Raw genomic sequence first — 15,546 nt, forward strand, 5'->3', positions numbered from 1 at the left:
GAGGATAAAACCAGTAACTAGAGGATAAAACCAGTAACTAGAGAACTAGAGAATAAAACAGTAACTAGAGGATAAAACCAGTAACTAGAGGATGAAACCAGTAACTAGAGAATAAAACCAGTAACTAGAGGATGAAACCAGTAACTAGAGAATAAAACCAGTAACTAGAGGATAAAACCAGTAACTAGAGGATAAAACCAGTAACTAGAGGATAAAACCAGTAACTAGAGGATGAAACCAGTAACTAGAGAATAAAACCAGTAACTAGAGGATGAAACCAGTAACTAGAGGATAAAACCAGTAACTAGAGGATGAAACCAGTAACTAGAGAATAAAACCAGTAACTAGAGGATAAAACCAGTAACTAGAGAATAAAACCAGTAACTAGAGGATAAAACCAGTAACTAGAGAATAAAACCAGTAACTAGACGATGAAACCAGTAACTAGAGAATAAAACCAGTAACTAGAGGATAAAACCAGTAACTAGAGGATAAAACCAGTAACTAGAGAATAAAACCAGTAACTAGAGAATAAAACCAGTAACTAGACGATGAAACCAGTAACTAGAGGATAAAACCAGTAACTAGAGAATAAACCAGTAACTAGAGAATAAAACCAGTAACTAGACGATGAAACCAGTAACTAGAGAATAAAACCAGTAACTAGACGATGAAACCAGTAACTAGAGGATAAAACCAGTAACTAGAGGATAAAACCAGTAACTAGAGGATGAAACCAGTAACTAGAGAATAAAACCAGTAACTAGAGAATAAAACCAGTAACTAGAGAATAAAACCAGTAACTAGACGATGAAACCAGTAACTAGAGGATAAAACCAGTAACTAGAGAATAAAACCAGTAACTAGAGAATAAAACCAGTAACTAGAGGATGAAACCAGTAACTAGAGGATGAAACCAGTAACTAGAGGATAAAACCAGTAACTAGAGAATAAAACCAGTAACTAGACGATGAAACCAGTAACTAGAGAATAAAACCAGTAACTAGACGATGAAACCAGTAACTAGAGGATAAAACCAGTAACTAGAGAATAAAACCAGTAACTAGACGATGAAACCAGTAACTAGAGAATAAAACCAGTAACTAGAGGATAAAACCAGTAACTAGAGAATAAAACCAGTAACTAGAGGATGAAACCAGTAACTAGAGGATGAAACCAGTAACTAGAGGATGAAACCAGTAACTAGAGAATAAAACCAGTAACTAGAGGATGAAACCAGTAACTAGAGGATAAAACCAGTAACTAGAGGATGAAACCAGTAACTAGAGGATAAAACCAGTAACTAGAGAATAAAACCAGTAACTAGAGGATAAAACCAGTAACTAGAGAATAAAACCAGTAACTAGAGAATAAAACCAGTAACTAGAGGATAAAACCAGTAACTAGAGGATAAAACCAGTAACTAGAGAATAAAACCAGTAACTAGAGAATAAAACCAGTAACTAGAGGATGAAACCAGTAACTAGAGGATGAAACCAGTAACTAGAGAATAAAACCAGTAACTAGAGAATAAAACCAGTAACTAGACGATGAAACCGGTAACTAGAGAATAAAACCAGTAACTAGAAAATTCCTGAAGAAATTTAACCGGGGCCTGCCAAAATGTGCCCGTCAGTTTGGACCCAGCGTTCTGATGCTAAACATTAGCATCCATGCTAAAGAAAGCTGCAATGTCATCAATACCATGTGGAGAGTCACAAGCATGACTTACTGCATTAAGTAAGGGAAATAGCGAATACCTCATGCAAGGTAAAAGGCTAATGCTAATGCTCTACCTTGCTGCGCAAGACAGTGCCCTAACTTGAGAGGAAAAGATAATGCAAGCTAATATCATTGCAGCGCCCGCGGCGCTGCATTAGCCACAGACGAATCTCAAGGCTTTTATTTTGGAATTTTCAGAATGCTTAATTTTAAACGGTCAATGTAATCCCATGTACAACAGTGATTTGGTTAAATCAGACATATAATGGTCAAAAAAGCACTTACTTAATATAAAAATTGTCAAGGCTTTTATTTTGAAATTTGTTTAAAGCTTAATTTAAAATTGCCAAACTAATTCCATGTGTAACAATGGTTGGTTAAAATGAGTTATAAAAGGCCCAAAACACAGGCAGTTCTAAAGTCCAGCTTTTTCCTCTGAGTTCTGCCATAGTTAGAACTACAGTGATGCGGTTTTGTAGTCCTAACCAGCTGGCCCGTTTGTGTTCCGTTGCTATGGTAATGGATCCTCTGCCAGCTGTGAGTCAGACAGGGGGAGACAGAATTCTATCAGTTTGAGGCAGCCATTTTCACTAAAATAGGCATGAGCCAGAAAGGAATCTTAAGACATTTATTTTGAAATTTTCATTAAGCTTCATTTTAAATGTCCAAAATAATCCAAAGTTTTACAGTGGTGTATATAAAAAAGTCACATAAAGCCCAAGAGAGCAATTACGTGATATAAAAGAATTTCAGGGCTTTTATTTGAAATTTTCATTCAACTTAATTTAAAATTACCACACTAATCCTGTGTGTAACAATGGTTGGATAAAATCAGTTATAAAATGCCCAAAACACAAGTAGTTCTAAAGGCCAACACCTTCCTCAGAGCTCTGCCATAATAAAAACTACAGTGATGCGTTTTTGTAGTCCTAACCACTGGCCCTGCTCTGCTCCGTTGCTATGGTAATGGATCCTCTGCCAGCTGTGAGTCAGACAAGTGGAAACAGAATTCTATCAGTTTGAGGCAGCCATTTTCACTAAAATAGGCATGAGCCAGAAAGGAATATTAAGGCTTTTATTTTTAAATTTTCAGTAAGCCTCGTTTAAATGGCCCCAATCTATTCACATGAGCAACAGTGATTGTGTTAAATCAGTTCTAAAATTCTCCAAACAGCAATTTATATAAAAATTGTCAAGGCTTTTATTTTGAAATTTTCATTAAGCTTAATTTCATTAAGATTAATTAAACTTAATTAACACTAATCCCATGTGTAGCAATGGTTGGTTAAAATCAGTTATAAAATGCCCAAAACACAAGTAGTTCTACAGGCCAGCTCCTTCCTCAGAGTTCTGCCACAGTAAAAAACTACAGTGATGCGTTTTTGTAGTTCTAATTAGCTGCTCGGCCCTGCTGTGCTTCGTTGCTATGGTAATTAATCCTCTGCAACTGTCATGTGTGTGAGACAGAAAGAATTCTATCTTTGTGAGACACCCAGTCAGTTTTGACTGAAAAAAGCGGTCCGAACAACTCCTTCCCGTTCGGAAACCGTGATACGTATCGGAAAACCGTTTGAAGCGTATGAGAGCGCTATCTTTCGTCTCCGATAGTCCCGCTATTCATATCTGTACATCACTCACATTAATAACAGCGACAAGATAAAAATGGTGTGCGCTGAGGTCTGACATTTTTCAGAAATACATGGAAGTGAACCTGGCTGAGCGAGTCGAAATCCTGTCGCATCACTTTGCTCTGAAGCCCCTAGACAGAAAACCATAAGCCCTAGAAAAATTTTGAAAACATTTTACCGGAGCAGGCATGCGTATCTATGTTATGACCGAGTTTGATACCGATAGGGCGATATTTGTGGGCGTGACGGCGATTTCAAAATTTATTTGGGGTCAGAATCGCACTGCTTCCCACACTCTAACGAAACGTTGATTACACTCTAGTTTGGGCAGTTTCTAACTGACAAAAATTTTTGATGGTTTTTCGCTTTTTACTTTTTTTTCGTAACTCCGAATCCCACCAAAAGTAATAGCTCCAATGCCGGGAACGAGCCGCACGTTTTGATACCACTTTTGTGGGTGGGCTTGCAGCGGTACGAGCCGCATTCCGGCTGGCGGAAGAAAAATAAAGAATAACTAGAAAATTCCTGAAGAAATTTAACCGGGGCCTGCCAAAGTGTGCCCGTCGATTTGGACCCAGTGTTCTGATGCTAAATATTAGCATCCATGCTAAAGAAAGCTGCAATGTCATCAATAGCACGTGGAGATTCACTAGCATGACTTACTGCATTCAGGAAACTAAATATGGGTAATAAGTAAGGGAAATAGCTAATGCAAGGTAAAAGGCTAATGCTAATTCTCTGCCTTGCTGCGCAAGGCAGAGCACTAACCTGAGTGGAAAAGATCATGCAGGATAATCTTATTGCACTGCCTACAGCAGTGCACTGGTGGGAAACAGAGAAATGCTAATGTTTGTGCTAATGCTAATGCACTGTCTTGCTGCGCAAGACAGTGCCCTAACTTGAGAGGAAAAGATAATGCAAGCTAATATCATTGAAGCGCCTGCGGCGCTGCATTAGCTACGGCCAAATCTTAAGGCTTTTATTTTGAAATGTTCAGAATGTTTCATTTTAAATGGTCAATGTAATCCCATATATGAATTTTTTTTAATGTTAATTTAAAATTTCACACTAATTCCATGTGTAACAATGGTTGCTTAAAAATAGTTATAAAAGGCCCAAAACACAAGCAGTTCTAAAGTGCAGCTTTTTTCTCTGAGTTCTGCCATAGTTAGAACTACAGTGATGCGTTTTTGTAGTCTTAATCAGCTGGCCCCTTTGTGTTCCGTTGCCATGGTAATGGATCCTCTGCCAGCTGTGAGTCAGACAGGGGGAGACATAATTCTATCAGTTTGAGGCAGCCATTTTCCCTAAAATATGCATGAGCCAGAAAGGAATCTTAAGGCTTTTATTTTGAAATTTTCATTGAGATTAATTTTAAATGGCCAATCTCATCCCATGTTTAACACTGATTGGGTTAAATCAGTGATATAGTGGTCAAAAGAGCAATTACTTGATGGAAAAATTGTCAAGGCTTTATTTTGAAATTTACATTAAGCTTAATTTAAATGGTAACACTAATCCCATGTGTAACTATGGAGTTTTGAAATCAGTTCTAAAATTACCCAAAACCAAGTACTTGTCATGGCCAGCTGATTACTAATCAGTAGTAACTGACAGTTCCACCATGTTGTAGTTTTTATATTCACCTATGACCTCTTCTGTAGGCACTGAGTGTTCTGCCATGTTGTAGTTCTGACCTTCAGGAATTGTAGTTCTAAAGAGGAGGTCAACTGTCATGTCAGTGTGACACACAAGGAGAGGCTTAATTCTAAATGCTTGAAGAAGTTAGTTTTTCTGACAGGCCTGAGAGAAATATTCAAGGTTTTATTTGAAATTTTCATTCAGCTTAATTTAAAATTTCAACATAAATACTGTGTGTAACAATGGTTGCTTAAAATCAGTGACAAAAAGCCCAAACACAATGTAATTCTAAAGGCCAGCTCATTCCTCCTCAGTAGTAACTGACAGTTCCACCATGTTGTAGTTTTGACAATCAGCTCTGATCTCTTTTGTAGGCACTGAGTGTTCCGCCATGTTGTAGTTCTAACGTTCAGGAATTGTAGTTCTAAAGAGCAGCTCATTCCTCCTCAGCAGTAACTGACAGTTCCACCATGTTGTAGTTTTTATATTCACCTATGACCTCTTCTGTAGGCATTGAGTGTTCCGCCATGTTGTAGTTCTGACCTTCAGGAATTGTAGTTCTAAAGAGGAGGTCAACTATCATGTCAGTGTGACACACAAGGAGAGGCTTAATTCTAAGTGCTTGAAGAAGTTAGTTTTTCTGACAGGCCTGAGAGAAATATTCAAGGTTTTATTTTGAACTTTTTATTAAGCTTAATTTAAAATTGCCAAACTAATCCTGTGTGTAACAATGGTTGCTTACAATCAGTTATAAAAGCCCAAACACAATGTAATTCTAAAGGCCAGCTCATTCCTCCTCAGCAGTAACTGACAGTTCCACCATGTTGTAGTTCTGACAATCAGCTCTGACTCTTCTGTAGGCACTGAGTGTTCCGCCATGTTGTAGTTCTAACCTTCAGTCATTGTAGTTCTAAAGAGGAGGTCAACTGTCATGTCAGTGTGACACACAAGGAGAGACTTAATTCTAAGTGCTTGAAGAAGTTAGTTTTTCTGACAGGCCTGAGATAAATATTCAAGGTTTTATTTTGAAATTTTCATTCAGCTTAATTTTAAATGTCCAAAATAATCCAAAGTTTAACAGTGGTTTTGTTAAAAAAAGTCACATAATGCCCAAGAGAGCAATTACGTGATATAAAAGAATCTCAGGGCTTTTATTTTGAAATTTTCATTAAGCTTAATTTAAAATTGCCACACTAATCCTGTGTGTAACAATGGTTGCTTAAAATCAGTTATAAAAAGCCCAAACACAATGTAATTCTAAAGGCCAGCTCATTCCTCCTCAGTAGTAACTGACAGTTCCACCATGTTGTAGTTCTTACAATCAGTTCTGACTCTTTTGTAGGCACTGAGTGTTCCGCCATGTTGTAGTTCTAACCTGCAGTCATTGTAGTTCTAAAGAGGTCAACTGTCATGTGTGTGAGGCAGAGACAGATTTCTATCTTTGTGAGACAGCTCAGTCAGTTATAATGGAAAAAGCAGCCCGAACAACTCCTTGCCGTTCGGAAACCGTGATACGTATCAGAAAACCGTTTGAAGCGTATGAGAGAGCTATTTTTTGTCTCCGATAGTCCTGCAAATCATATCTGTAGCTCATTTATATTAATTACAGCGATGAGAGAAAAATGGTGTGCGCTGAGGTCTGAAATTTTCCAGAAAAGTATTAAAATATATGGTGGAGAGCGTCAGTTAGGCTGGAACTTGATTTTGCTCTAAAGCACCTTGACAGAAAACCGTAAGCCCTAGAAAAATTTTGAAAACATTTTACCGGAGCAAACATTCGTATCTATGTCATGACCGAATTTGATACCGATAGCACGATATTTGTGGGCGTGGCGGCGATTTCAAAATTTATTTGGGGTCAGAAATCCACTTCATTTTTCACTCTAGCGGAGCGGCAGTTGGTGGCAGTTGTGCTCTGCGTTTCGGCAGTTGGAAATTTCGCTCGTTTTTCGCTTTTTACGTCGCCGTCGTAACGCCGATTCCCCATAAAAGTAATAGCTCCAATGCCGGCGCCGAGCCGCACGTTTTGATACCACATTTGTGGGTGGGCTCGCAGCGGTACGAGCCGCATTCCGGTCTACGGAAGAAGAAATTATAACTAGAAAATTCCTGAAGAAATTTAACCGGGGCCTGCCAAAGTGTGCCCGTCGCTTTGGACCCAGCGTTCTGATGCTAAACATTAGCATCCATGCTAAGCTTTGCTAAAAATGACAAAGTATCATATGGAGAATCACAAGAATGTTCACTAACATGAACTTGCACCATTCAGTATGTTAAATTAAGTGTATAAGCTAAAATTAGGAAAAATGCTAATGTTAGAATGAATATTGTCAGTAGAATGTTGACAATCACGAGCATGTTCTCTGTAATTTACTTACTCCATTCACCATACCAAATATCGCTAATAAGTCAGAAATAGCTAATACCTCATTTAAGGTAAAAGGCTAATGCTAACCTGACTAAAAAAGATCAAGCAAGCTAATATCATTGCAGCGCCTGCGGCGCTGCATTAGCCACAAACGAATCTTAAGGCTTTTATTTTGAAATTTTCATTGAGATTAATTTTAAATGGCCAATCTCATCCCATGTTTAACACTGATTGGGTTAAATCAGTCATATAGTGGTCAAAAGAGCAATTACTTGATGGAAAAATTGTCAAGGCTTTTATTTTGAAATTTACATTAAGCTTAATTTTAATGGTAACACTAATCCCATGTGTAACTATGGAGTTTTGAAATCAGTTCTAAAATTCCCAAAAACCAAGTACTTGTCATGGCCAGCTGATTACTCATCAGTAGTAACTGACAGTTCCACCATGTTGTAGTTTCTATATTCACCTATGACCTCTTCTGTAGGCACTGAGTGTTCCGCCATGTTGTAGTTCTAACCTTCAGGAATTGTAGTTCTAAAGAGGAGGTCAACTGTCATGTCAGTGTGACACACAAGGAGAGGCTTAATTCTAAGTGCTTGAAGATGTTAGTTTTTCTGACAGGCCTGAGAGAAATATTCAAGGTTTTATTTGAAATTTTCATTCAGCTTAATTTAAAGTTTCCACACAAATACTGTGTGTAACAATGGCTGGTTAAAATCAGTGATAAAAAGCCCAAACACAATGTAATTCTAAAGGCCAGCTCATTCCTCCTCAGCAGTAACTGACAGTTCCACCATGTGGTAGTTTTATATTCACCTATGACCTCTTCTGTAGGCACTGAGTGTTCCGCCATGTTGTAGTTCTAACCTTCAGGAATTGTAGTTCTAAAGAGGAGGTCAACTGTCATGTCAGTGTGACACACAAGGACAGGCTTAATTCTAAGTGCTTGAAGAAGTTAGTTTTTCTGACAGGCCTGAGAGAAATATTCCAGGTTTATTTCGAAATTTTTATTAAGCTTAATTTAAAATTGCCAAACTATTCCTGTCTGTAACAGTGGTTGCTTACAATTAGTTATAAAAGCCCAAACACAATGTAATTCTAAAGGCCAGCTCATTCCTCCTCAGCAGTAACTGACAGTTCTGCCATGTTGTAGTTCTGACAATCAGCTCTGAGCTCTTTTGTAGGCACTGAGTGTTCCGCCATGTTGTAGTTCTAACCTTCAGGAATTGTAGTTCTAAAGAGGTCAACAGTCATGTGTGTGAGGCAGAGACAGATTTCTATCTTTGTGAGACAGCTCAGTCAGTTATAATGGAAAAAGCAGCCCGAACAACTCCTTGCCGTTCGGGAACCGTGATACGTATCGGAAAACCGTTTGAAGCATATGAGAGAGCTATTTTTTGTCTCCGATAGTCCTGCAAATCAAATCTGTAGCTCATTCATAGTAATTGCAGCGATGATATAAAAATGGTGTGTGTTGAGGTCTGAAATTTTCCATAAAAATATGAAAAATATGGTGGAGAGCGTCAGTTAGGCTGGAACTTGATTTTGCTCTAAAGCACCTTGACAGAAAACCGTAAGCCCTAGAAAAATTTTGAAAACATTTTACCGGAGCAGACATACGTATCGATGTCATGTCCGAGTTTCATACCGATTGCACGATATTTGTGGGCGTGGCGGCGATTTCAAAATTTATTTGGGGTCAGAATCGCACTGCTTCCCACACTCTAACGAAACGTCAGTTACACTCTAGGTTTTGGCAGTTGAGCTTTTCGGTTCGGCAGTTGGAAATTTTGCTCGTTTTTTGCTTTTTACGTCGCCGTCATAACGCCGATTCCCCATAAAAGTAATAGCTCCAATGCCGGGAACAAGCCGCACGTTTTGATACCACTTTTGTGGGTGGGCTCGCAGCGGTGCGAGCCGCATTCCGGTCTACGGAAGAAAAATAAAGAACTATAACTAGAAAATTCCTGAAGAAATTTAACCGGGGCCTGCCAAAGTGTGCCCGTCGATTTTGACCCAGCGTTCTGATGCTAAACATTAGCATCCATGCTAAAGAAAGCTGCAATGTCATCAATACAATGTGGGGAGTCACAAGCATGACTTACTGCATTCAGTATACTAAATGCTAATGCACTGTCTTGCTGCGCAAGACAGTGCCCTAACTTGAGAGGAAAAGATAATGCAAGCTAATATCATTGCAGCGCCTCAGGCGCTGCATTAGCCACGGCCGAATCTTAAGGCTTTTATTTTGAAATGTTCAGAATGTTTCATTTTAAATGGTCAATGTAATCCCATGTATAACAGTGATTTGGTTAAATCAGACATATAATGGTCAAAAGAGCACTTATTTAATCTAAAAATTCTCAAGGCTTTTATTTTGAAATTTTTTTAAAGTTAATTTAAAATTCCCACACTAATTCCATGTGTAACAATGGTTAGTTAAAAATAGTTATAAAAGGCCCAAAACACAAGCAGCTCTAAAGTCCAGCTTTGTTCTCTGAATTCTGCCATAGTTAGAACTACAGTGATGCGTTTTTGTAGTCCTAATCAGCTGGCCCCTTTGTGTTCCGTTGCCATGGTAATGGATCCTCTGCCAGCTGTGAGTCAGACAGGGGGAGACATAATTCTATCAGTTTGAGGCAGCCATTTTGCCTAAAATAGGCATGAGCCAGAAAGGAATCTTAAGGCTTTTATTTTGAAATTTTCATTGAGATTAATTTTAAATGGCCAATCTCATCCCATGTTTAACACTGATTGGGTTTAAATCAGTTATATAGTGGTCAAAAGAGCAATTACTTGATGGAAAAATTGTCAAGGCTTTTATTTTGAAATTTACATTAAGCTTAATTTTAATGGTAACACTAATCCCATGTGTAACTATGGAGTTTTGAAATCAGTTCTAAAATTCCCAAAAACCAAGTACTTGTCATGGCCAGCTCATTCCTCCTTAGTAGTAACTGACAGTTCCACCATGTTGTAGTTTTTATATTCACCTATGACCTCTTCTGTAGGCACTGAGTGTTCCGCCATGTTGTAGTTCTAACCTTCAGAAATTGTAGTTCTAAAGAGGAGGTCAACTGTCATGTCAGTGTGACACATAAGGAGAGACTTAATTTTAAATGCTTGAAGAAGTTAGTTTTTCTGACAGGCCTGAGAGAAATATTCAAGGTTTTATTTTGAAATTTTCATTCAGCTTAATTTTAAATGTCCAAAATAATCCAAAGTTTAACAGTGGTTTTGTTAAAAAAGTCACATAATGTCCAAGAGAGCAATTACGTGATATAAAAGAATCTCAGGGCTTTTATTTTGAAATTTTCATTCAGCTTAATTTAAAATTGACACACAAATACTGTGTGTAACAATGGTTGGTTAAAATCAGTGATAAAAAGCCCAAACACAATGTAATTCTAAAGGCCAGCTCATTCCTCCTCAGTAGTAACTGACAGTTCCACCATGTTGTAGTTTTGACAATCAGCTCTGATCTCTTTTGTAGGCACTGAGTGTTCCGCCATGTTGTAGTTCTAACCTTCAGGAATTGTAGTTCTAAAGAGGTCAACTGTCATGTGTGTGAGGCAGAGACAGATTTCTATCTTTGTGAGACAGCTCAGTCAGTTATAATGGAAAAAGCAGCCCGAACAACTCCTTGCCGTTCGGAAACCGTGATACGTATCGGAAAACCGTTTGAAGCGTATGAGAGAGCTATTTTTGTCTCCTATAGTCCTGCAAATCAAATCTGTAGCTCATTCACAGTAATTACAGTGATGAGAGAAAAATGTTGTGTGCTGTGGTCTGAAATTTTCCATAAAAGTATTAAAATACATGGTGGAGAGCGTCAGTTAGGCTGGAACTTGATTTTGCTCTAAAGTACCTTGACAGAAAACCGTAAGCCCTAGAAAAATTTTGAAAACATTTTACCGGAGCAAACATTCGTATCTATGTCATGACCGAGTTTGAGACCGATTGCACGATATTTGTGGGCGTGACGGCGATTTCAAAATTTATTTGGGGTCAGAAATCCACTTCATTTTTCACTCTAGCGGAGCGGCAGTTGGTGGCAGTTATGCTCTGCATTTCGGCAGTTGGAAATTTCGCTCGTTTTTCGCTTTTTACGTCGCCGTCGTAACGCCGATTCCCCATAAAAGTAATAGCTCCAATGCCGGGAACGAGCCGCACGTTTTGATACCACTTTTGTGGGTGAGCTCGCAGCGGTGCGAGCCGCATTCCGGTCTACGGAAGAAAAATAAAGATCTATAATAATAATAAAGAGGCATTCTATTGGGTGTAGATTAATAGGTGCCTGCCATGCAATGCATGGAGGCAGTGACTGACTTGCTTCGCAAGTCAGTCACTGCTCTCCTTATGCATTGCTATGGGCAGGCCCCAATAATAATAAAGAGGCATTCTATTGGGTGTAGAATAATAGGTGCCTGCCATGCAATGCATGGAGGCAGTTACTGACTTGCTTCGCAAGTCAGTAACTGCTCTCCTTATGCATTGCTATGGGCAGGGCCCCAATAAAGAGATATTCTATTGGGTGTAGAATAATAGGTGCCTGCCATGCAATGCATGGAGGCAGTTACTGACTTGCTTCGCAAGTCAGTAACTGCTCTCCTTATGCATTGCTATGGGCAGGCCCCAATAATAAAGAGACATTCTATTGGGTGTAGATTAATAGGTGCCTGCCATGCAATGCATGGAGGCAGTTACTGACTTGCTTCGCAAGTCAGTAACTGCTCTCCTTATGCATTGCTATGGGCAGGGCCCCAATAAAGAGATATTCTATTGGGTGTAGAATAATAGGTGCCTGCCATGCAATGCATGGAGGCAGTTACTGACTTGCTTCGCAAGTCAGTAACTGCTCTCCTTATGCATTGCTATGGGCAGGCCCCAATAATAAAGAGACATTCTATTGGGTGTAGATTAATAGGTGCCTGCCATGCAATGCATGGAGGCAGTTACTGACTTGCTTTGCAAGTCAGTAACTGCTCTCCTTATGCATTGCATGGCAGGCCCCAACTAGACGATGAAACCAGTAACTAGAGGATAAAACCAGTAACTAGACGATGAAACCAGTAACTAGAGGATAAAACCAGTAACTAGAGAATAAAACCAGTAACCGGGAGGTGGAAACTGGTCGGATGTCTAACCTTCTGCTCTGGTTCTGGTTCTGGTTCTGGTCGTAATGGCCGGCGGCTGATAACTCCGGGGAGCTGACCGAGCCGGCCAGGCGTCCGGCGCCGCCTGAGGTCACAGGGGTCACAGGGGTCAGCGAGGAGGCGGGGCCCGGCTCCAGATTCAGTTCCTCTGGTTCATACACTGCAAAAACACAAAAGCTCCCCAAATAACTTTGGTTCACTATAAAAAATAGGAAACTAACTCAACTCTCCATCAAGATATTTTTTATAGTTTTTATGTCAATAGTTCCTTAATACCGATGAAAACGTTCCATTTGACCTTTGACCTGAAGAATAAACGCTCGTCCCGCCCAGCTCTGGATTATCAGCAGATAATCCCTAGCGTTGCCATGGCAGCAGCGATGTTGAAACGCTGCTGATGAATGGCTGCCAGAGGCCAACATGGCGCCTGGTGACATCATCGCTGAGCGGAGGAAGGAGACGGGTCCAGTTGGGAGTAAACAGAACCAGAACTGGTTCTGATGACAGAAACTGGAAGGAATGCTGAAGGAAACAAACCAGTGAAGGCCTCACTGGTCCGCCGTGTTAAACCAGCGCCGCAGCAAACCGGATCTGCCCACACGGTCTCCTTCACTGGCATGAAATCAATTTATTCTCTATTTCTAACTGCATCAGTTTTACTGCAAATGAGCATCAGCTGAGAATTTACACGATTTAAATAAAACTAATTTCATATTTTTAATATATAAACTAAATATTTATTCTAATAATATGTCTTGATGGCCTGATAGTTTATTATTTTTCTTTTTTATACTTTCAGGAATAAGGAAATGCAACGGCATCTCAGAGGTCATGTGAAGGTCAAACTGCTGCTTCCGTTTTCTGATCTCTCACTCAAATAATAATGAAAAGAAATAGAGTAAAAGTCGAGATCAGGACCTGATCCCGTCTTTACCTCCACCTGCAGGCGGGTCGGTTCTGGCTGCGGCCCGGACAGGAGGCCCGTCTGGGCCCGCAGGGCTGGTCCGACCGGCGGCGGCCATGTTTGCTGGGCTGGGGTCCTGATGGTTGTCATGGAAACAGAGAGCAAGGCGTTACAGACGCTAAAACTTCAGAAAAACTTCAGAAAAAGATCAGAGAGTTTTTCTTCCACCAGGAGTGAAGAGAGGAACAAACGGACCGACAGACAAGGAGTAGACGGACGGAGAACTTCTGGAAATTCAAATATTTTCCCAGATATCTTTTGGATTTCAGATCTGCAAAATTTAGATTTTAACTTAAAATACATATATTTATATAAGCACATAAGATCACTTTCTGATCAACTAGCATATTGAGCATTTTCATTCATTAAAACGCTGAAGATCAAATAAAGATTTTTATTGATCATTTGTAATAAACACAACGTGAAGCTGCAGCTTCTTCACCAGCGATCATTAAATCCTCTGCAGCTGCGAAGTCTGAGACTCCGTGATCAGACACCTTCCTGCTTGCTGACAGTGGAAACACAAACACCTTTACAGTTTCACTTTGTGGACTCAGGTTTATTCTGAACTAGTTTCCTCTGCTGCTGGAGGCTTTTAGCTTCAGCACTTCAGAGTTTGAGTTTTTCTGCTACCTGATTGGCCACAGAGTCAACGCTGTGTTTCTTCTTCTGCTGTTCGTTAGCAGACAGGTACGCGGTGAGCTGCTCGCCCCACCTGGTGAGGACAGAGAGAGAGAGAGCTGGTGAGTCTGCGTCTGATTGGCTGAGAGTGGCGTCCAGTTTCCTGCTGACCCGCTGATGATCTCTCTGCTGTCGCCGCGGATGAAGACTTCCTGCGTCGCAGTGGCGATGCAGAGCGCGTTCCTCTGGCCGGTCCGGGGCTCGGCGTCCGTAACGGCGGTACACAGGTTCATGTTGACGGTTCCCTGTGGCAGAGTGCTGGGCTGAAAGAGAGAGAGAGTAAAAAACACTGAGTTTAATCCCAGGAACTCTGCAGAACCAGGATTAGTGTTAATAAACCTGGATTAATGTTAATAAACCTGGATTAATGTTAATAAACCAGGATTAATGTTAATAAACCTGGATTAATGTTAATAAACCAGGATTAATGTTAATAAACCTGGATTAATGTTAATAAACCTGGATTAATGTTAATAAACCTGGATTAATGTTAATAAACCAGGATTAATGTTAATAAACCTGGATTAATGTTAATAAACCTGGATTAATGTTAATAAACCTGGATTAATGTTAATAAACCAGGATTAATGTTAATAAACCAGGATTAATGTTAATAAACCAGGATTAATGTTAATAAACCAGGATTAATGTTAATAAACCTGGATTAATGTTAATAAACCTGGATTAATGTTAATAAACCAGGATTAATGTTAATAAACCTGGATTAATGTTAATAAACCTGGATTAATGTTAATAAACCAGGATTAATGTTAATAAACCAGGATTAATGTTAATAAACCAGGATTAATGTTAATAAACCTGGATTAATGTTAATAAACCTGGATTAATGTTAATAAACCAGGATTAATGTTAATAAACCTGGATTAATGTTAATAAACCAGGATTAATGTTAATAAACCAGGATTAATGTTAATAAACCTGGATTAATGTTAATAAACCAGGATTAATGTTAATAAACCAGGATTAATGTTAATAAACCAGGATTAATGTTAATAAACCAGGATTAATGTTAATAAACCTGGATTAATGTTAATAAACCTGGATTAATGTTAATAAACCTGGATTAATGTTAATAAACCTGGATTAATGTTAATAAACCTGGATTAATGTTAATAAACCTGGATTAATGTTGATAAACCTGGATTAATGTTAATAAACAGGATTAATGTTGATAAACCAGGATTAATGTTAATAAACCTGGATTAATGTTAATAAACCAGGATTAATGTTAATAAACCTGGATTAATGTTAATAAACCTGGATTAATGTTAATAAACCAGGATTAATGTTAATAACCTGGATTAATGTTAATAAACCTGGATTAATGTTAATAAACCTGGATTAATGTTAATAAACCTGGAT

At 39.0% G+C, this 15,546-nt stretch overlaps 1 protein-coding gene across 1 annotated transcript in view; it reads right to left on the reverse strand.

Moving 5' to 3' along the window:
* The window catches only part of LOC129373792 (myosin phosphatase Rho-interacting protein-like), a 43,587-nt gene that overhangs the window by 25,154 nt on the left and 2,887 nt on the right, over nt 1-15,546 (reverse strand). The window contains exons 4-7 of the mRNA XM_055051879.1: nt 14,275-14,426; nt 14,116-14,197; nt 13,453-13,558; nt 12,510-12,678 (exon numbers count right to left, since the gene is read on the reverse strand). Coding sequence (XP_054907854.1) covers nt 12,510-12,678; nt 13,453-13,558; nt 14,116-14,197; nt 14,275-14,426 — 509 coding nt within the window. The remainder of the gene's footprint in view (nt 1-12,509; nt 12,679-13,452; nt 13,559-14,115; nt 14,198-14,274; nt 14,427-15,546) is intronic.

This window comes from Poeciliopsis prolifica, unplaced genomic scaffold, assembly GCF_027474105.1.
Source record: "Poeciliopsis prolifica strain line A6 unplaced genomic scaffold, Auburn_PproV2 SCAFFOLD034, whole genome shotgun sequence".
In the NCBI taxonomy this organism is placed as follows: domain Eukaryota; kingdom Metazoa; phylum Chordata; class Actinopteri; order Cyprinodontiformes; family Poeciliidae; genus Poeciliopsis; species Poeciliopsis prolifica.